The 22,792-nt window shown below is 42.0% G+C and overlaps 1 protein-coding gene across 2 annotated transcripts; it reads left to right on the top strand.

Moving 5' to 3' along the window:
- Positions 1 to 1,397: 1,397 nt before the first annotated feature.
- Positions 1,398 to 19,213, top strand: FAM240B (family with sequence similarity 240 member B). Of its 2 annotated transcripts, none has more exons than XM_055351521.2 (3): positions 1,398 to 1,514; positions 9,628 to 9,773; positions 18,610 to 19,213. In XM_055351521.2, exons 2-3 carry the CDS (start codon positions 9,631 to 9,633, stop codon positions 18,701 to 18,703), a joined length of 237 nt encoding a protein of 78 aa, XP_055207496.1. In that variant the 5' UTR covers positions 1,398 to 1,514; positions 9,628 to 9,630; the 3' UTR covers positions 18,704 to 19,213. The 2 variants fall into 2 exon arrangements, with proteins under 2 accessions (XP_055207496.1, XP_055207495.1); XM_055351520.2 differs by lacking the exon at positions 1,398 to 1,514 and adding an exon at positions 8,053 to 8,305.
- Positions 19,214 to 22,792: the final 3,579 nt, after the last annotated feature.

Consider the following 22,792-nt stretch of genomic DNA (forward strand, 5'->3'; position numbering starts at 1 on the left):
ATTCCTTAAAGTGGAACAAACTGTTAATTGTGCAAGATTCTATATTAGTAGATTAAGTAAGTGTTTACAGAATTGCTATAAGCCAAGTGGAGTAACACCACATAAGAAATAGTTTGATAACCTTTCTTCTGGAATCTTGCTAATGGCTTCAATAAAGGCTGAGGCATCACATGTAGCCAAAATAACTTTCACAGGAGAGAAAGAAAAGGAGGAAAGAGGGAGGAAGGGAGGGAGGTAAATAAGGAGGAAGGAAGGAAGGAAGGGAGGGAGGGAGGGAGGAAGGGAGGGATGAAGGAAGGGAAACTAATACCTAGTGATCTGTTAGCTGCTAATTATTCAAGTTTCTCTATATTTTCTTAAGTGGAAATATACAAATATGTATATAACTTCACTTCTGTGATTTCAGTATACTCCTTAGAAACATTTTTGTTGAGTTTTTTCTCTTTAAATTGTTGATTTTATATAGGTGGGACCCTGCATGATAGTTTCAGAATTAACTCCTCCCTTTCCTTACCAAAAAAACAACTTCATCTATAAAATTTGGTTCTGCTATTAAATAAGGCATCCAGCTTAATGTAAATGGGCTTATTAAAACACTTTCACAGACTCAACGTTAAATATCACTTCAGCAGGATAACATCTGAACATCAATATTAGATGAGCTTGACATGTATAATGTAAGTTATAAATTTATACTCCACTGAACCAAGTAATAGGTGTGCAATTAGTAGCATAGTTAAAGGATTTGATAAAAACCAAAGCTATTTTTGTTATCAGATGAGTGAGGATTCTAAATGTTTTTCCTAAGGACAAAATGTGCTCCTCCATCATGGGATAAGAGCCACTCTAAAATGAGAAGTTGATCTCACTTGGATGCATTTTATTGGAAAACACTCACCGGGGTCAATTCCTGCTCCAACTGGTAGAGAACTCAGCAGACCATGATATGTCATCACCAGATTCCATTCAAGGATTAATGGCTCCAAAGAACCAGATGCCTCTCTAAGTCTTCCTGTAATGTTACACCCAAGTGTAACTCATCCCACCATTCCAGTCTCCTTTACATACCAAGGTGCAGAGACTGGCTTTTCACAAGTCACAGGGGAATAGGGCACATGGATAATCCAGCCTATGCTCTAAATCATCTCTCTTGGTTCAGGCCAAGTCATAGTACTCGTGGGACCTGCCAAAACAGAAGCTCGCCTTCTCTGGGGAGGGTGGGGTAAGTACGAGATGGGATTTGTTTAGAGCCATCTCTCACCACGAGGGAAGGCTACAATGTCCGTGGAAAGATATTGTCTGGTTCTGGTACTAATTTGGCTCAAATGACCTTGAAAGGTTAAAGGATTTCTGTAACTTCTCCACTCCATATATAGGGGCTGCAACAATGTGATTTCAGGACAGCATCTGTGGCCTTCCTGAGCCGGACCTGAGGAATCAAGAGCAGGCCCGGGAGTCTTGCCCTCCTTTGCACCCTAGCCGGGTATCAGTCCACCTGCAAATTCATCTTTAAGGTACAGTACATTGAGCTTGTGTTGTCAAGTGTGGGAACATCTTGCAACTTGGGCTGAAAATTGAAACAGATGTCACCCCTTATATGTGTGTCCTTTATTGACCACTTGAATTCATTTTCTCTTCACCTTGAACACCTACGCTGTACCAGTTGGGAATAACAGATGGTCCAGTAGATTTTTTTCCATCTCTGATGTTTTTCCATCTTTTCCTAAATGACAATGATGCAGAAATTTCATGTTAAAGAGTGTGGAAAAAGCAAGAAATTCGGGTAAATCTCACAGAGCAAGGCTCCTTGGAGATTAACCAAAATAAAGATATGTATCATGTTGGTTGATGGATAATTTAGTCCCAAGGAAATGTTCATTGTAGATGCTGGATCATGGAAGCTTCTCAGGAAGCTGATGGTGGGGGGATTAATCATGAATTTGGGGTTTTTACTTGGCTAACCTGAGACCTGGGAAATTCAACTGTAGAATTCCCTTTCGTCTGAGTTGATACAGTTGACTCTTCCCTAGCCCCTCATCAGATAGACTCAAGTGCATGAGCCTCACACAAAGTCAAGCTTCAATAAATGTTATTTGATTAAATTGATATTTAATTTAAATTTTATTATAAAAGTGAGTTCTAGCACTCTTTAAGTGTAAGTTAATTAGAAAAGTAAACTTAAGAACTGCTGTTGGAATTATGACTTTTCCAAATTGGTAACATTTTACTGAAAATAAAACTAATCCTCTCAATAGATGTACACTGTAGAAAAAACTACTTTTGCTGGGGGTGGGGGGGATGCAGAGAAACAGAATTGCTTATTTATCAAAGAACAGTCTCCTTTTGCTAAAGCCTAATTATTGATATTTGCCCTTCACATATGTGCAAAGCAACTAGATACCCTCATTTGAAGGTGAAAAAACTGAAACACAAAGCCTCTGTAATTTTGAAGATACAGATTATTCCCTTGAACTTGAGGCTGATGATTTTTTCCTGACTATTACCAGACGGACCTGAATGAACCTGTAGATCAAACACCTCAACTCACAGATGAGAAGACTTATGTATCTTTTCCAAACTCTTTTTAAAAAAATAACTTTTCAAAAAAGTGAATGAAATTCATAAAATAAAAAGCATCAAACATGTATTTTAGAAATAACTGTATGTTAGTATTAATATGGTAACTCTAAGCCAAATAGCATTCAAAGCAAATAGGATAAACAAATATTAATTGACCATTTAAAATAACTATCTACAGTTAGGACTTTGAACATTTTTTTTACTTATCTCAAACTATATATATGTCCTATTAGCATAAGAATGCAATGAAACTGATTAATGTTTATTTAAATTATAATTATTTTTTATTTTTGATGCAAAATTGAACTGAGAAATGTATTGGTTACTTCTCTATGGGCCCTGCCATGACTCATCAATTCATTAATTCAGCACGTATTTTTTTGAGTTAGAAAAGCCAATTGTTTTCCAGGGTCTGTCTTAAGGTGGTCCATTCAGATATGTTCTCCTGAGTCCAAGACCTAAACCTGTGCTTGTCTTTTCATTAAGAGGTGAATACATTGACAGCCCATACCGTTATGTCATTGAGACTGGAAGGACCTCTACAGAAGAATTTCTGCTAAGTCCACAAACATTCCAACACTTCCGTGACAGCAGAAGGCAATATGGAATTATGCTGTAAACATTTCAGGGTACATGGACTTTGACCTGCAATTATACTTCTAGGAGTTTATGCTACAGATATACTTACAGATGTGAACAAAACATGATTTACTCTGGACTTTTTTGTAATAGACCCAAGCAGGAATTAATTCAAATGTCCATCCATGCTAGAATGGTTAATTACGGCATATCCATAAACAGATTACTACACAACCATGAAAAACAATGTATGCTGACAAGCAAATATTTTCTTAGTTGAAAAAGGCAAAATGCAAAACAGTGTTTATTGTATTGCCCTGCTTGAAAAAACAATATTTTGTAGACATACGTACGCATATATATGCTTCCAATAAGATGGAAATACAAATATGACATCATTAACAGTCGGTGTCTTTGGGAAGTGTTGCTGACTGCAGTAAAGTAAAATGGGAAACACTTCTTTATTTCATATCCTTCAGTGCTTTTTGAAATATTTTACCATGTGCAGAAAACGACATTCACATTTTTAAAAACAGAGTCTTAAAGGAGCATCTTTGCTAACAGTGTAAAACTTTGTAACTCTTGGCCGGGAGCAGTGGCTCACGCTTGTAATCCCAGCACTTTGGGAGGCCGAGGCGGGCGGATCACGAGGTCAGGATATCGAGACCATCCTGGCTTACCCCGTGAAACCCCGTCTCTACTAAAAAATACAAAAAAATTAGCCGGGTGTGGCGGCGGGCGCCTGTAGTCCCAGCTACTCAGGAGGCTGAGGCAGGAGAATGGCGTGAACCCGGGAGGCGGAGCTTGCAGTGAGCCAAGATTGCGCCACTGCACTCCAGCCTGGGCGACAGAGCGAGACTCCTTCTCAAAAAGCAAACAAACAAACAAACAAAAACCTTTTTAGGGTGAGACCACTACACTCAGAGTCTCTCGCTATACTCGAGAGTATTTTTTAGTAGAGACGGGGTTTCACCCTGTTAGCCAGGATGGTCTCGATCTCCTGATCTCGTGATCCGCCCGCCTTGGTCTTCCAAAATGTCGGGATTACAGGCGTGAGCCACTGCGCCCGGCCAAAACTTTGTAAACTCTTTGACCAAATTATGCTGGGGATTTTCTTTGAATAAATGATGGCATGCAGTAATTTCCATGAGCATCCCAAATATGTAGACCATCCGAAGAAAAGGGAAACAAAGGGAGAAGCAGCCTAAGAGAGGGAAGCCGAAACCGCTAGGAGCCCCCTGCTCTTTGCTTCCCGGGGCGCTTCCCTCCACACCTTCCCGAGGGTGCCGAGTGTGCCATTCTTCCAGATGCCTAACTGCGTCCTCCGGGGGCTGTTCCATTTAGACCTGGCTGCCTCTCTGGGGCGCCTCAAATTTCTGAGGAGTTACACTTGATTGATGGAAAGCACACAGTGTGGGGCAGGAATGTGGGACATCCACCCCACAATTCTATTCTCAACAGGATGACAGAGATCACTCATTAACCTTCGTTCCAGGTAGTCCATTTCTAAAAGTAAACAATGTTTCTGAAAACGCAGCTATTTTGGGAAGTCAGTTCCTGGCTAGAGTGCACTCTTAAGAAATATACATAGCCCGTTTCCTGTTGAAGAAAAAAGTAACATTCATTAGTGAAGGCCAAATAGCCACTGGACTGGCAGTTTGGTGAAGCAGAGGGGAGAAACAATATGTTAGCCAATTTTTGTATTTTAGCCACCTTGCCTTTTTAAAAGCTTTTAATAGGAGCAGAATATAACATTTTCTAGAGAAGTAATTGCTTTTAGCTCTAAATTCTTTGGAGAATTTTGACTGGCAAGTGGCATGAGGGGATGACAGGTTCTTTGTCCACTGAGCACACTGTGTGAAGGGGACCATTTTTAAAAAAAATTATTTTATTTTTTTTAAGAGCGGAGTCTCACTCTGCCACCCAACCTAGAGTGCTGTGGCACAATTTCAGCCCACTGCAAGCTCCGCCTCCCCAGTTCAAGCGATTCTCCTGCCTCAGCCTCCAGAGTAGCTGGGATTACAGGCATGGGGCACCATGCCTGGCTAATTTTTATATTTTTAGTAGAGATGGGATTTCACTGTGTTGGCCAGGCTGGTCTCGAACTCCTGATCTCAGGTGATCCACCTGCTTCAGCCTCCCAAAGTGCTGAGATTACTGGCTTGAGCCACCGCACCGGGCCAAGGGCACCATATTAAGTAAGGTCCTTGCCCCACAGTAGTTAAGGGTCTAGTTGAAGGGACAAGATTATGGGGTCAAAGCCCAAGAGAAAAGAGACCTGCCTTGGCTCCTGGTCCCAATCCAAACAGGCATAGAGGCAAACCCAGGAGCATCTCTGTGCATGGCAGAATGAGCTTAAGGACCTCCCAGTTCCCTTCTAGTCACAATTAAGTGACTAGACATCAAATTGAACAGCCTGGTTGTGACCAATAAAACTGCAGTGGTTAACAGTAACCGGGGAGGGGTGGTGCTTTCTCTAGTTGCTTTCACTTTGTTTTATTTCAACTCTATGTGCACCCAGTGTATGTTTCTCCAGGAAGCTAAGGCATAGTTAGCTACATGGTCCATGGGGAACTCATCCATGTAGACCTCAAAAACTAGTGACCCAAAGGCCAAGTCCAGCCAACAGACATATTCTGATGCTCTGCACAGAGCTTTGAAATGTCTGTAAATTATCATCAACATTTAAAAATAAAGAAATTACATAACATTTTAAAAATCAGATTTCCAGCTTCTTTTGAAAAACTTGAATATCAGGCAACTCTGAGACCATGCCCCATGGGCAATAGTCGCTTGGAGTTGAGTGGCAGTGTCTGTTTGAAACAAGCCATGCACTCAAGAATTTGCCACAGAGCCTTCTAAACACACCAGGACTCCACAGGCTTCCGAGCTTGTGGCCTCTGACCTATCAGTAATCTACATAAGGATATAAATTAGGCAGTCCAGGATTTTATTAAGCACTTATTGTGTCAGGCAAAACATTTTTCACAGCAGCCTTTTCCACTGAAAACTGGTTAATTGGGAAAGTACATGTTGTTCCATTTTACAGATGAGAAAACAGAAACTTAGTTCAAGTAACTTGCCCTATAAAGAGTGTTGGGGGGGTCTCCTAACTCCTAGTCCTGGACACTTGACACAGGGCTAAACAGCAGGACACTGCTGGCTCCAGGATGGAATATCTCTTTGTGCATTGAAAATGTTCCTCAGGCAAACAATGCTCCTTAATTCCTGTCTGCTGATGGTGTCAGGAAGATGCATGTGCTTTTTACTTTTTATTTCAAAATAATTCTAGATTTAGAGAAAGTTACAAAGATAGTACAGAGTGTTCCCATATACCTGTCACCTAGCTTTCTCTAATATTAACATCTTACATAGCCATGGTACATTTATCAAAACAATAAAATTAGCATTGGTACAATAAAATTTACTGCAGAATTTATCAGATTCAGTCTTCCACTACTTATTGTCTGTTTTTCCTGTTCCAGGATTCAATCCAGGATGCCACGTTGCATTTATTGGTGTATATATCTATCAATTATATCTCCTTATTCTCCTCCAATCTGTGACCGTTTCTCAGTCTTTATCTTTCATGACCTTGACACTTATAAATGAACAGTGTTCAGGTATTTTGTAAAATATTCCAGAATTTGAGCTAGTCTTCAGTTTTCTCATGAATAGACAGCATTCTGGTGTTGGGAGAAGTGCATCATAGAGTCAGCGTGTCACATCATGTCACATCAAGTGACACATGATATCCACAATACTTATTAGTAGCGCTGAGAGCCTTAACCACACTTATTTAAGGGGGTATTTGTTTCTCCACTGTAAAGTGACTACTTTCCCCTCGGTCACCAAGTCATCCCAGACTGAAGGGGAGGGGGACTTAACTCCACCTTCTAGAGAGAGGGGAGTATCAAACAATTTGTGATGGTATGTTAAAACCACCACAGTAACTATTACATTTTTAGAGACATATCTTTGATGTCATGCAAGCATTGTGTTCCTCCTTAAAATATCATCCACTCATTTTTACCACTGATCAATGGATTCTGCCTGCAATAATTATTACTGTGGTATTATTACTGTGGGGTTCTCATGGTGATTTTCTCTTTTCCTCATTCTTTCTACACTTATTCACTGGAATTCTTCTGAAAGTAATAGTTGTTTTTTCCCCTCCATTTGTTTATTTCAATAATTTCTATCAATTTGAATTCATTCTTTGGGTTGTAACTAACATCATGTTGTTTATTTTGTTGTGCATATTTGTTCCCTCTTTGGATATTGAGAACTCTCCAGTTGACTAATTCTGCAATGCCCTTCACCTATTTTTTTTAAGCCTTTGTTACTTTGTGACACTACAAAGTGTGTTCAGGGTTTATTTACAGAGATTGGGGCTCTGCATAAGAAGTTGTGAGGGGGAGGGCAATAAATGGAAGAGAAACAAAGTAAATAGCAATTTTTCTCTTGAAAGGAGATAAAAGTAGTGCTTACTTTTTAACATTCATTTGGCAGTAATTTCAAAATTACAGAAAAAATAATTCAAAGAATTCCTCTATAGCATTAGCCAGATGCACCTATCATCACCATTTACCCTGCTTATCATTTGCCTTGTCAATCTATATCTTTTCTAAATCACTTGAGATAAGTTGATGCATCATAATCTTTCCCCTCTAAATGCTTCAGTGGCTACTTCCCAAGAACACAGTCATCTTCTTACATAATTACAGCACACTCATCAACTTTGGGAACTCTATAACTCTGATGCAATCCTGTAATTGTCCATGTTCCAGTTTTGTCCATTGATTCAATACTGACCTTTACAGCATTTTGAAATCTAGTTCTTGAACATACGATGAAATCTAGTTCTTTTTTTTTTTTTTTTTTTTTGAGACGGAGTCTCACTCTGTAGCCCAGGCTGGAGTGCAGTGGCGTGATCTCGGCTCACTGCAAGCTCTGCCTCCCAGGTTCATGCCATTCTCCTGCCTCAGCCTCCCGAATAGCTGGGACAACAGGGGCCCGCCACCACACCCGGCTAATTTTTTTGTATTTTTGTAGAGACAGGATTTCACTGTGTTAGGCAGGATGGTCTTGATCTCCTGACCTCGTGATCCGCCCGCCTCAGCCTCCCGAAGTGCTGGGATTACAGGTATGAGCCACCGTGGCCAGCCTCTTCTCTGAAGCTTTTTCTAAACTACTCTCTCGCCCCTAATCCTTTGGGTGCCCCAGGAAAACCCAGCTTGCACGGGATCATAGGGACTTTGTAGCTGTGGAGTAAGGGACCAGGTCTCTTTCCAGTCTCCAGCCAGGGCTGAAGCACTTCTCTGAGCAGGAGCTGCCAGCAGGCAGGAAGGGATCTGTTGTGCAGGCATTTGTATCCACCTGCCTGGTGGCGCTCCTAAGATCTGGAAAGTGAGCCACGTAAGGTAAAAAGCAAACAACTTTGGGTTACATATGAGTCCCTTCATAGGATGTATATACATATGCTGAACGAGCTTGCCCCGGACATACCCATTTCCAAATGCAGTGGGCACTTCGTGTGAGCAAAGAGGATCTGTAGAGCAAAAATCACTGGCTCTGAAGATGGACAGACCTAGGTTCAAATGCCAGCTCCTGCATTTTCAGTGATGGCCACAAGCAGATTCTCTCTCTAGTTTCCTCATCTGAACAGTGAGTGGAGACAGAGCTGTAGTGAGCATCAGATGGCACAGTGTGTAAAGCGTGCCTGGCCCACATCGGGTCCTCAATAGACAGCAGAGGCTCTTGCTACTCTGTGAGGAAGGATGGAAAGAGCACACAGTTTACTGGGTGTTGGCCATTTGTCATGCATGAGGCTTAGCGCTTTTGTTGATGATGCGCATCTTACACATGCACACACACACACAACTGAAGTAACTGTTAAAGGATAGTTTTTTAAGAAGCTAAAATAATGAATCATTCAAATATAAAATGAAGATTATCAAATATTTTAACTTATAAATAAGGAAAAAACTAGTAAGATATTACAACTGAGTCAAAAGAAAATTTTAAAAATACATCAATGAAAAAATTGATATTCGTAGGTAGAGCAATTGCATTCCACTGCACAGAATTTCTTTGGATTTCTCTGTTCATGAACATTTTCATTTCTATAATTTTTCTATAATTTACAAAATTGTCAAATAGCTCAAAGACAGTGAAAAGGGCAAGCCTTAAAATCAGATAATTTGGAAGGGTTACCAGGTACCCTTTTTGGTTTTGTCTAATTCAAAATTTTTCATGATGTTTTCTGGCATAGCTATTATTATTCCCATTTGCAGGTGAGGAAACAGACTCAGAATACAAGTGTGTGATGTGTCTACAGTCACCAAAAAAAAAAAAAAAAAACAAGTGTAAATGGCAGTGTCTACATGCAAGCTCATCTTTCTATCACTCCAAACCTAGAGTGGCTTTCTTTAAAGAACTGGGATTTGCTTTACTTGTATATTTCAGGGGATGAACAATCAATACATCCATCGAGAAGTCTTCTGCTGTGGAACTTGTCATGAGCTCAAAAGCTTCTGGGAAAAAGAAATTAGCAAACAGACTTTTTACCGAGAACTGGAGGAAGATCGTCAGGAAAGAAGCGCCCTGAAAAAGTATGTGAATTGTTTCTCTGTTATTACTTTTAAAGTGGATTTTCCAGAGATATGCCAGATATGAAGACTCAGGTAGGGAATTCTCTTTGGTACCCACTGCTGTAGGAAGGTACATATGCTGTACATGAAAGCATAAATTCTGTGCAGTGACAGGAGGAAATGCGAGCTCTCATGAGGAAATAGGAGCAAGACTTGGAAGGAAGAAGTTCACTGTGCTCACAGGTCCCAGAGGAGGGGGTCACACATGCATGTCCCACAGGGCCAGAGGGGAAGCTCCTGATTTTGGTCAGGTGGGAGAAGAGCTAGCGGGAACCTCTTAGCCAGAGTCTTTATTGGGGTTTCTATGAAAAAGGCAAGGCAGTGCAGAGTGTATAATTCAGGACCAGTTAGTTTGAGTCATTCTGGCAGGATTTGGGCTATAGGAGTTGTTTCCAGTTGCCTGGTACCTGGCCCCAGGATAATCAAGTGCAGGGGAAATAGTGGCTCAGTGTATGAGAGTTAGACAAGGAGGCGGCTAGGGCTACAGACTTGAGATCGGTTGGTCTGGAGATTGGCCAAGCCTTTTGCTATCTCTAAAATAGGGCTAGTCCTAGCAGGGGCAGTCTCTCCCTAGCCAGCAAACTTTGTAAGATGTCAAAACATCATAAAACACAGAAAATAGAAAACATCACCAATACATCCACTCATTCAGTCTTAAGAGTATACCAGGGTTTTTCCACCTCAGCGCTATTGACATTCAGGGCCAAATAATTCTTTGTTGTGGAGGGTTGTTCTGTGCTAAGATGTTTATCAGCATCCTTGGCCTCAAAACATTAGCTATCTGTAAGATCTCCACACACATTTTGAGAACCAAGGCCACCTGGAGGGCAAAGTCATCCCCGATTGAGAACCAATGACTTACAGATATGGACAAGACTTTTTTTAATATAAAAAATGAAGTTATGTAATTTATGTCTTGATAAACTAAAACAATCTGTTCGCTACCCTTTCTCTGTTACAATCTTTAGCACATGTGGTTACACTAAATTTCAGGGTTAGGTTGATGGATGTGTATATGTGCGAAAAACTAGTGTAATAAAAAGATCCCTCATCTGGGATAATATGTATCAAGATTCTTGGGAGAAGGGTAATGTGGTCTTTCCCTCACTGGCAAGTGAACTTGTTGTTCTATTCCAAGGAATCTGCTGAGAGATGAAGTTTTGCTTATGTGGGAAGACGTGTCATATGTGTCAACCTCAGTCTGAATGCCAGGGCCAGCACCTACCCTCACATGTCAAATGCCTTGGAGCAGAAGGATCAGCTCAATTCTTCTGGGCCTGTCTGGGTTCTCTGTCCCTAAAATGGGAGAGGCTAGCCAGGCTGTCTGTTTGCTGGGACGTCCGCTCACAGGTGGAATGGTAGTCATGTGTTCTCCACAGCAGAGCACTGTGATTCCATGTTTCTGTGTCTGCCTAGTGCATGCTCAGCTGAAAACATGAGTAATTCACATGAGTAAAACTCAAAGTTAATTTTTAAAACAAAATCCTTTCTTAAGCCAGAGAGGACCCTCCTTCCATAACCAGAGAAGAGCTCTGCCAACATTCCAGCCACACTCCTGGTGGCCTAATGGACAAAACTAGGCCTTCCTACATGCTAGAAGAGTCTCATGTTAGAGCATCCAATCCTGTAGATTCTCAGGGAAGTGAAGAGAGTCCGTTGTATGGTCCCCACCATCTTCCGTCCCCCAGTCCTGGCCCACTAGCCCACTGGAAGCCAGATCCCATCTTGAGCCCTGTGCTGTATCTTCCCTTCCAGAAAGCAAAACTTGCAATATGATCTTATTTTTGTCAAGATAGTAAAACTTTTATATATATAGTATGTAAAGGAGAAAGATTAGAAGAAAATACACTAAGATACTGAAAGTGGTTATTTTTGACTAATAAGATGACAGATTGTGTGTGTGTGTGTGTGTGTTCTATTTTTTCCAAAGTTTCTGTAATGATCCTGTGCCATTTTTAAGTAAAAAATAAGTTATAAAAATGGCAATCAATTGCAAATTGTCCATAGAACAAAATGCATTAATTCTCCAGGCTCCCATGTTCCCTAGAAATGACCCCCTCTTCTAAAGTTTGGAGCAGTTTTCTCTACCTTCTATGACTGAAAGAATAAATCTTTGTGCTCATCATGAAACATTTCATCAGTCTCCCCCAACGAAGTGTTTGAAGACATGATTGCAGCAGCCACAGGACTCAGAACCAGGATACCACCAGGAGCTGGGGAAGCGAGGCTCCCTGTGGTCTCTCCTTCAGCCTCGAGGCCACCCACCAGAGCCATCACGCTGATCAATTGTGAATTAAAATTCTCAAAAGCTTTTTTCATTTGGCAAACAATGAATTAAAACCTCGTGGTTTTACGGTTATTTTTGCTGAACAAAAAAGCAAAGCAAACACATATACATCTCACATGAACCAAGTTTCACAAAAAATCTAGAATTTTTAAATTAGAACCAAAATGTCAGAGCCCCCCTTTGCTTAAATCCCCGCTGAGCTGAGCAAATAGTTTGAAACATTGTCCTAACAAAGTAATAATCTCCCAACATAGACTTGCAGACCAATGAATATCAGAGACCCTTGAGTCCCTATTCCACCCCTGTGGGCTCTGCCTCCCCCAACTCCACTATACGCAAATGCCCACCCTCCAATGTACACATACACACACACGTAACACACAGACCTTTTTAAATTCTACCCTCCATTTATAAAAGGCAAGTCCAATCCACTATGCAATCAAGAAATGTTCTAAATGTATGAGTGAGCAGTAGAGACCAAAAAACCTCCAAATTTCCCACCAAATCCCTTTGTTGACAGGAGAACAAATCCAGTAATGTCTTACGTTCCTCTCCCTCTGCTGGGCTAATCTGGCAAGATGTTGTTCCAGAGCTGGGTGAAGTGTGTTAAGCACACACCTGTGGGTTCAGTGACTCAGAGAAGGAGGCTGGGGATGGAGACAATCCATTTTTCCTAGGAACTGATATGCTGTATCTGGCAGAGGTCCCAGGGTGAGATCACAAGACAAAGTGGGTGGCCCCAGAACTGGGTACTTCTTTAATTTCTCTGAGTCTGGATAGAGAAAAGCAACAGAACATGGATGGGTTAGTCCCCCAAAGAAGTTAGAAAGTGTTTGCAAACAACTGATCGAGACAATTCGAGAAGAGTCGAGTGTCGTATAGGCATGATGTGTGACCATAACTCCTGGTTTGCCTGGGGCAGTTTGGATGGACACCTATCAGTTTGGTATAATCATTGACTACAGTCTCTTTTATTTTCAAAAGTATCTCAGTTTAGATAATAAGTCTTATGGACACCTAAGTGCCCAGCGAGTAGCTATAACTAAGAAACTGGACAGTGCTTATATGAACTACTAATGTTTTCGGGCAAGAAGTGTGGTCTTCAAAATTCTGCTTCATAATTTAGCAGATCTCAAGAGTGTCAGGTAGACATTAAATCTGAGGGTGCATCAAGCCTCACCCCAAGACCACTCACCTCTCTCTTGCTCTGAAGGCTGCTTATCAATTGTATCAATTAGGATGTTTTCAGCTTCAGGCAATAAGATATTGGACTCAGAATCTACTAGCCAGATGAAGTCGCTATTTCAAACTTTTTATAAGACAAGAGTTAGTCTACAAAGAATAAGCAGGGAGAAAATTTTTAGTTAGATTTTTCATTCAAACTGAAAGGATAGGAAATGCAGCTGGTAAACTGAGTTGGTCAAATGAGTATGCCAAAGCTTGTCAGCCTGTGTGAACACACTGAGCTCTGCCCCTTGACCAGAGATGCAGCCAGTGAGCTGCAGGCCACAGGGAAACCAGACTCAGGCCCGCCTCTTCCCACTATGAAAAAACAATTGTCAAGGCATGTTTCCTGCCTATGAGAATGGAGTAGGTGTAGCAAAATCATCATCTGACTTTTCATACTAAAGTAAAAGCACAGAGATCAAGATTGGAGTACTGAGATCTGAAATGGGAGATCAAGAATTCAGTCAACTCTAAATTCCTTGAGGACAGGGAGTATTCGATTGCTCTTCTTTACATAGCGTGGTAGCCACAGAAGTGCCCCACTCAGAGAACCTTCAGGATCATTTGCTTTGGGAGCATAGTTGACTGATAGTGCCGGCTGCTCCCTTTCTGGATCCACCATCGTGTATGAGCCAAAGCCATACTTCCCCCAGGCCACTCCCAGCCAATTACTGAGGGTGGCAGGGGTGCTAGTTCCAGGCAATTCCTGCATGACATGGCTCCCCTGTGGGCAGCATTTGCTCAGGGACTCCCCACCAGCCCAGCTCAAGCTTCCTCAGAACTGTGCTGTGGGTTGGGTTCTTTCTACTCAATCGTTACTTCCCCCCTCTCTCTTCACAGATGTCAGACCAGCTCTGAAGTCTAAAGGCTATTCTTGACTGCTTCAGTTTCCTCCCTTCTTTACTTTTCGCAGGTGTTTCCCACAAATCTGCTTCTTGGAGCACCCAAACTGACACATATGTTTAGTGCCTAGCATAAGATAGGAAAAATATAATTATAGATCCAGTTGTCCGCACCCACTCCAGGAATAACATCATGATTATGACTTAAGAGTCTCACAAATATCATCCTGCTTTCTAGGTGAGCCCCGGACTTATCAAGGGGAACCTGTGCTCCTAGGAATTAACAACTCCTCCACAAATCAGAAGAATCTAGAACAAGAAATAGTAAACATTACTTGGTCTCAGTTTGAAAAGTGAGGCCAATATTTCTAGGCTGAAGGTAAAAATGTTCTCTCTGAGCTTTAATGCCAGTCGTATGACTCTTCTGATGTATCTGAATTTGTAAGCCAAGTTTTAAGCATTATCTTCCTCCTATGGACCTTCCCTACTTCAAAAGGAAAGCCCCACATATAAATTTTTATTCACCGGTTTACTGAGAACCCCAAAATAAACAGAAGCAACACAGTAATGAAAGATATCAACCAAAAAGGAGCAGCAAAGTGTCTGAATATTCATAAAACAAGATTTAAAAGACATTTGGGTAGACGGAGACCTGAATTCCTTACCATTTAGCAATAGTGTATAACTGCTATGAAAAGTGAATTAATATATTATGAACCCCAGATTCCTATTTTTTTTTTTCCTAGAATGAATGCATCATACCAAATGTGTTAACTCAGGTCCTCTAAGAAGCAGAGGGCAAGAGGAGATTAGATGTGTATGAGATTTTTTGGAGGAAGCACCTGTGAATGAAAAATTGGAAGGAAACTGGTGTGCTGATGAATGTTTACCTGGCTCTCTGGAGGAAAAATGTATTGTGTATATACATACATATGTTTACAAGTCTGACTGATATGAAAGCTGTGTAGCACATAATTTATAAATAATAAGAAAATGCACAATGCCCATTATAAATCCCATATAGTCACCTGATTCTCTAGTACTGAAAGAATATTTCCTCAATTTTTTTTTGCTATTTATAATGTATTAGCTACAGACATGACACACTTCTAAATTTAATCCATGTTAACATTTTGTCCATCATTTTTTTAAGTCGAGACCAAGGGTCGTAAAAGGAACCAGTCAGTAAATATTTTTGGCTTTTTAGGTCATACGATCTGCATTGCAGCTCTTCAGCTGTGCCACTGTAGTGTGAAAGCAGCCATAGCCGTATGTAAATAAAATACGCAAACAAGTGGGCAGGGCTATATTTCAATACAACCTTATTTACAAAATGGGTAGCTGGCCAGATTTGGCCTTAGGGCCAAACCTTAGTTGAGACAATGAACAAAATGATACATCAAGTCATGTATGATTTATAGTGTTTGCCAACTTCCATGATGTAAATATTCCCACCACAGTTTATTTCAAGCTACCAATGAGATGTCAATGAAGACAAGTTCAGAAGAGGTGTTTGATAGTAACACCTCATCATGTAGTACTTTCACCATAAGAGGTGAAATAGACCTAAGTAATCTGAAGAGCATACATTGTAAAATGTAGTAAAATAATTAGGAAGTAATGAATTTTGCATAGTCAGTGTCCTTGTTTTAAAATAATTTAATTATAAGTTTATATAATTTACTTTTAATAATGTCTACATTTAAAAATTAGCTTATAAAATTCCTGAAAAGTTAATAATTGGTTGTCATGAACTGTTATGAGCCAGCATCAGCACACCACGAAGCCAGAGAAATGAAGGAAAGTCATCAGACTGTGATGCGGGTCTGACCTCCGTGAAGGAGAAAAAGAAGGAGTTAGGATTGGGAAGACAGCAGGGCAGCCCTGATAAGTTTTGGCCAGAGTAATGGGAAGTCAGTGAGCCAAAGCCACCTGTTAAAGAAGTTCTGCAGTTTGCTGGGACGGGCCTGCATTAATACCACGGCCATGCCCAGTCACTGTCTTAGAGCAGCCTGCAAGAAGTTTGGCCTTGGCATTGATCTGAGGCAAATACAAAGGGAAAGAAGCTGCAGCCACCAGTCAACTTTGCTCCTTACATCTGAGTGGCGCATTTTCATGGCCACCACACCCAGTAAAAGTTACAGTCCCTTTTGTTAATGAATGAATCCACATTAGGTTAAGTGCATCAAGTTCAATGAAACACCCAGGCAGCAGCCCTTATTAGTGAGCTTTAAAAGATCCTAGGTGACAAAAGTCATGTATTTGATGGCAGATTTAGTTACAGAGGCTTTCAGAGATGTGTAACAAAAAAAGCTCGTGAACCTGGGTATTCTCCAGGTTGGAGAGGTGGATTACAAATTAAAATATAGGATAAATACTTAATAACCATGATACAGAAATATAATTATGAAAATTACTAATCTGTGGATATCAAAGTAGAAGGTCATATAAGCTCAATAAATCATCACTTTTTTAAATTTTTGAGATGGAGTCTCCGTCTGTCGCCCAAGGTGGAGTGCAGTGGTGCAATCTTGGCTCACTGCAACCTCCGCCTCCCGAGTTCAAGCGATTCTCCTGCCTCAGCCTCCCGGGTAGCTGGGATTACAGGCACCCGCCACCATGCCCAGCTAATTTTTTTTGTTTTGTTTTTAGTAGAGGTGGGATTTCACCATGTTAGCCAGGATGGTCTCGATCTTCTGACCTCGTGATCTGCCCACCTCGGCCTCCCAGAGTGAATGTCTTGACGGTACTGCCCCATGTGCCTCATTCTCTAACAGTATTTCAACTTTCAGGCCCTGCTTGCTCATGTGTTTATGCAACAGGCACCACCCAGCAACAGGCCCGTGTGCCAGGTTCTTTCCATTCTTTCCTGGGCCCATAATTAAGCAGAGTTGTAAGTAAGAAGTTTTCCTGAAGCCAATCTGGTAATAGGTGCCTACAGCCTTCAAAATATTTATACCTTCTAAGTGGTAATATTTCACCTCTGGGAGCCACTCCGAGGAAAATAGACTGGGGTGTGGAAAGAGTATTAAGTATTATACTCGTTGTGGCGTTATTTATAAGAATGAAAGATGAAAGTGAATCAATTTTTAAAATTCTTTTCTGTTTATTCTGATTTTCCTGTAATATGCACATATTATCTAAACCCAGGACCTCAGAGCAGGACTCCAGAATCTTCCCATTCTTTCCCGGGCCCATAATCAAGCAGAGTGTAATACCATCCCCTTGGAAGTTAGGAATTAGATATATGAATTTGAGGGGAAACACACACGTTCAGACTGTAGCAGATTCCAAGCCCATTGTTTGAATATAGATACATAATGTTCCAGCACCATTTGTTAAAAAGCCTATCCATCCTCCATTGAGTAGCCTTAACCCCTTGTCAAAAATCAACCGGCCACATTACTGTGTATTTATTTCTGGACTTTCTATTATATTCTGTGCTAATAATCTATTTGTTTGTTCACTGCCTTGATGATGGTAACTTTACGTTAAGCTTCAAATCAGGTAGTGTGAGTCCTTCAACAGTGTTTTTCAAACTTCTTAAGGCTAATCTACTTTTGACTTTCCATATAGAAGTTGGAATCATCTTCTTGATAGCTACAGAAAATTCTTGCTGGGATTTTGGTTGGCATTACATGGAATCCACCTATCAATTTGGGAAGGATTACATTTGGGATAAAGCCATCTGTCCATAGACTATGCCCTTGTGACTATTCATTTTTTTCTTTATTCATTTGTAAAAAGCATTAGTTTGTTGTTGTTGTTGTTGTTGTTGTTGTTTTTGAGACGGAGTCTTACTCTGTCGCCCAGGCGGGAGTGCAGTGGCACGATCTCAGCTCATTGCAAGCTCCACCTCCCAGATTCACGCCATTCTCCCACCTCAGCCTCCCCAGTAGCTGGAACTGCAGGCACCGCCACAACTCCCAGCTAATTTTGTTTTTGTATTTTTAGTAGAGACGGGGTTTCGCCGTGTTAGCCAGGATGGTCTCCATCTCCTGACCTCGTGCGTGATCCGCCCGCCTCGGCCTCCCAAAGTGCTGGGATTACATGCGTGAGCCGCCGTGCCTAGCAGCATTGGGTTTTTAAAATTATTACTTTACTTTAAGTTCCAGGATACTTGTGCAGAATGTATAGGTATACATGTGTCATGGTGGTTTGCTGCATCTATCAACCCTTCATCTAGGTTTTAAGCCCCGCATGCATTAGGTATTTGTCCTAATGCTCTCCCTCCCCTTAACATAGGTAAAGAAAACCAAACACCACATGTTCTCACTCATAAGTGGGAGTTGAACAATGAGAACACATGGACACAGGGAGGGGAACACACAATGGGTTTCTTTTAAAAATATCTTTGAGAACAAAAACAAAGCCACGGTTCAGTCGACCCGCATAGCTGGAGACAAATGCACTGAGCATGTGCACGGTTTCCCCTCCGCAGACTCAGAGAAGAATGGAAGCAGAGGCTGGAGAGGAGGCTGAGGATGCTGGACAACCCTGTTGAGAAGGAAAAGCCGGCACACACCGCGGACTGAGCTCTGGCTGCCTCACCGACTTCAAAGATAGCAAGCGACCACTTTTCTAGGGGAAAAAAACTAACACTCAAGTTATGCTGATTTACTAAACAGGACGCTCTCTATTTGTGCTTGCATTTGCTAGGGGATTTACATGTGAAACCTCCCCCAGTGCTAATGGGAGTTATTATCCTGCTCAATCCCCTCCGCACAGAGGACAGGATGACCGCAAGTGGGATAGGACGCTTGGGCTATTTAATAAAAAAGCTCTTGGAATTAGCACTCTCCAGGTCTCACAGACCCGTGTAGCCTAGTATATTTCCACATTTCCTTCTCATTTTGAAATGTTTCAAGTCTTGAGACATTTGAAGTGTTTTCTCTAAGCTTACCGAGGGCAATGACCTTGATGAAAATTTGGCTTTGCCAGGTCTCCTGGAAAAAGAGTCATAAAATCTTGTCCTTCTTTCCCCGCTTTTTGTGAACACAGAAATGTAACTGCTTGCAGAAATAAAGCTATTATTATAAAAAGAATTTAACAATATGGCTTGAAAAGGGACTCAATTTATTTCTTCCTGTAAATGTGTTGCTTTTTCTTCATAAACGGGTTTAATTAGAAAACTGCAATGAGAGCATGCGGATAAACTTGGTTGCCGCGCCCTCATCGTCAAGTCCCCCATGTGAACTCCCATCACACTTGTTGAGTTAGTTCTCTGGTGGCGCAGCAGGTGTCCAGACACGTTCTGGAATTTTAAGTCACCCTCACGTTAGCCTCCTCTCAGGCCCCAAACACGATCACAGGGCAGGTGGCCTTCTATGGGGGCAGTAATGATGGGGCTTCCACTGCCCGGGTTCCTCCCTGCAAGGCTACAGCAGAGGGATGTAAACGGGGAGCTCTGGGGGGCCAAGAGGCACAGACGGCCAGAGAGACACAGAGGGTGCAGTGGGGGCATAGTTTGAGACGGTGCTGGACAGGATCCCAGCCCTCGCAGTTGAGATGCGCTGGCGTAACTGCTTCCTTCTCCTTCCACAGGAAACTAAACGACCTCATTTCAGCTGACAGAGCCACGGGTGGCAAGAAGGGTTGAAGTGTTCTACCCTGCCCACCGTGATGAGATCCAGGGTGCCCTACTGGTCCCTGCCATGGGCTCTTACTTAATTCAGATGCAACAAATTAGCAGCAAACTACAGCTGGGAAAATCTGCACAAAGTTCAGAAACGGTGGAGACTAATAAAGAAATAGACCTGGCAGGGCGCGGTGGCTCATGCCTGTAATCCCAGCATTTTGGGAGGCCGAGGCTGGCAGATCACGAGGTCAGGAGATCCAGACCATCCTGGCTAACACGGTGAAACCCTGTGTCTACTAAAAATACAAAAAATTAGCCGGGCGTCGTGGTGGGTGCCTGTAGTCCCAGCTACTCGGAAGGCTGAGGCAGGAGAATAGCGTAAGTAAACCCGGGAGGCGGAGCTTGCAGTGAGCCAAGATCACGCCACTGCACTCCAGCCTGGGCGACAGAGCGGGACTCCATCTGAAAAAAAAAAAAAAAAGAAAAGAAAAAGAAAAAAAGAGAAAAAAAAAGAAATAGAACTTTGGCAAGGGCAGAGGGCCATGGGAATGAACATCAGGAAGGCTAACCACATCTGGGGGTCAAGGAAAAGGGAAAGCTCCCTGAGAAATGGATGCTTAAGCTGAGGTCTAGGTGGTATTAACCATTTCATTATGCATGTATACATCAGAACATCATGGTGTACACCCTACATATATAGAATAAATAAAGAAATACAAACAAGTAAGAATCATCCAGGAAAATGCATCAGGGAGGATGTCTTGGGCAGAGGACAAAAGCAAGTGTGAAGAACCAAAGAGGAGCAGGAGATAGTCAGGGGGTGGGGACCCGAGGTCCCTGGGGAGATGTGTCTGTAGCCCAGAGACTGGGGAGGGGACCAGTCCATAGGAGGGGGAGGGGTGCAGGGGCCTCCGCAGCCAGACAAGAAACTCTGGATCTAACCACAGGGTAACAGCAGGCCATTGACAGGTTTCAGGTGGAGGAATGAGCTGATTAGATGTGCATTGTTAATTTTTTCAAACACACATATACGTGTACATGTAACTTCGTGTAGGTGCACAAATATGATCCTATCATGCACGCCGACAGGGTTCATCACAATTTTTTGCTAACCTTTTCTCCTTCGTGTCTGGTTGGGACTTACTCCCTCCCTTTTTCCTCTACTCTCAACTGTCAGTGACTCTCATGTCTCAGTAACAACCTCAACTAGTTTTCTACACGTACAAAACACACACATACACACTCACACACACTCACACCCACTGTATATCTAAAAGGCTTTGTGTGGATGTGTTCATGGGGTAAAATCTTACAAAGGATCATATTCTTTTGTGTATTTTGTGTTCCTCACTCAACCATACCTCATACAAATGCACCCAGGTCAATTTAATTCCAATTCACATTTTTAATGAGGCCATATTATCCCATGATGTGGATGCTCCGTAATAAAGTTAACAATTCTTTTAGACATAGACAGTCACATAATTTCCAGGTTTTGCATTTGAACAATGCAGCAGTAAATACTCTTGTCTGGAGGTCCTTTATCCCAGGGGTTTGATACTACAAAATAGATTCCCGGGAATGGAAAATTAGAAGATGGTATTTGCGATTTTTACTTTTAACATGGGCTTTCCAGAAAGGCTGGAGAAATTCCCATTTGAACAGACAGTTTACGAGAGTATGCTCTCCCCACGTTGCTGAGAGCATTAAGTGTCATAGCTAGCTTAAATTTTCTGTAGTCTGAGGGGTATTGAGTGACATCAGTAATTGGAGTCCCTTCATTTGGTTGTGGATTAGGTGAATCTTCTCATCTGTGAATCGCTTATGCCTACTTTATTGCCCATTTTTCTAAGATGTGTCTTTCATGTCAATGTGTACAAACTCTTAATATATTATAAAATGTAACCCCTGGATTGTCATTTACATTAGAAATCTAGAGGGCTGGGAAGGCCTGCTTAAATACTCATTATTAAGTTTGAAAAGCTTAAAGCTATCAAGGCAGAAATAGACATTTATTTATAGAAAAATGAAAAGCTTATATGTAGTAAAATGTACCATAAGCAGAGTAGCTTTGGCAGATTTGCAAGTTTAAATGATCACTCCACCACAGCTGAGAGAATGAATTTGAGGGGAGATGGTAGGAGATGGTGGGAGATGGATTAGGAGGTTGTTTCCCAGGTCTCCATGACAGAGAATGGACGTGAGCAAACAGAATGGATAGATCTTGCAGGTTGACTGAATGCAGGGGAGTGAGGCACAGAGCATCCACAAACACAGATATTCATGTATTTTACCTAGCATTTATTTAATATGGGCTAAGAAAGAAGAATGTGAGTCCAAAGAGATAAGCAGAGCCGGTTTTGTTAACAGTTCCACTATGTACTAGTGGTGACCTCAGACAAACCCCCTGAGCTTGAGTTTCCTCATCTGGAGTCATACGCATACCATCATCTCTTTCTTGAGGTGGTTGAAATCGAATGAGCAGGTATCAAAGCTCCCAGAGCAGAACCTGGCACAAGGCGGGCCCTCAGTGCACCTGAGCTCTCAGCCTCCTCCTTCTCTCTCTGCTCCCTCCTAGCTGTCACCTGGCTGGGCCCATGGAAAATGCACGCTCATCCTGGGCAGTGGTTACAAGGCCTGCTTGCCAGTCAGAATCACCAGGAAAACTGCTTTAAATTCACAGATTCCTGGGCTCTGCTCCCAGAGGTTCTAGTTCTGTTGATCTGGTGTGGGGCTCAGGGATGGTATTTTTATCACGCTGCCCAGGAGACAAGATGCTTAGCCAGACTTGGAAACTGATTCCCCAGAGGGTGCAGAATCTAGTGGAGAAGACAACATGATATAAACTGTGTCTGCTTGGTTAAGTTTTTCAGAAAAGCATGGTGGTTCTCTGGGGGGAAGCATGGATGTCTCCCAGAGAGGGTGAGATCAAGCCTTGAGGTAGAGTCAAGGGACATCCCGGACACAAGAACCAGCTGTGTAAAGCCAGGAAGTGGCCTCTGTGCTGTCCCTGTAGGGGGTGGAGGGAGGCAAGGTTGGGGTTAAA

Source organism: Gorilla gorilla, chromosome 13, assembly GCF_029281585.2.
Source record: "Gorilla gorilla gorilla isolate KB3781 chromosome 13, NHGRI_mGorGor1-v2.1_pri, whole genome shotgun sequence".
In the NCBI taxonomy this organism is placed as follows: domain Eukaryota; kingdom Metazoa; phylum Chordata; class Mammalia; order Primates; family Hominidae; genus Gorilla; species Gorilla gorilla.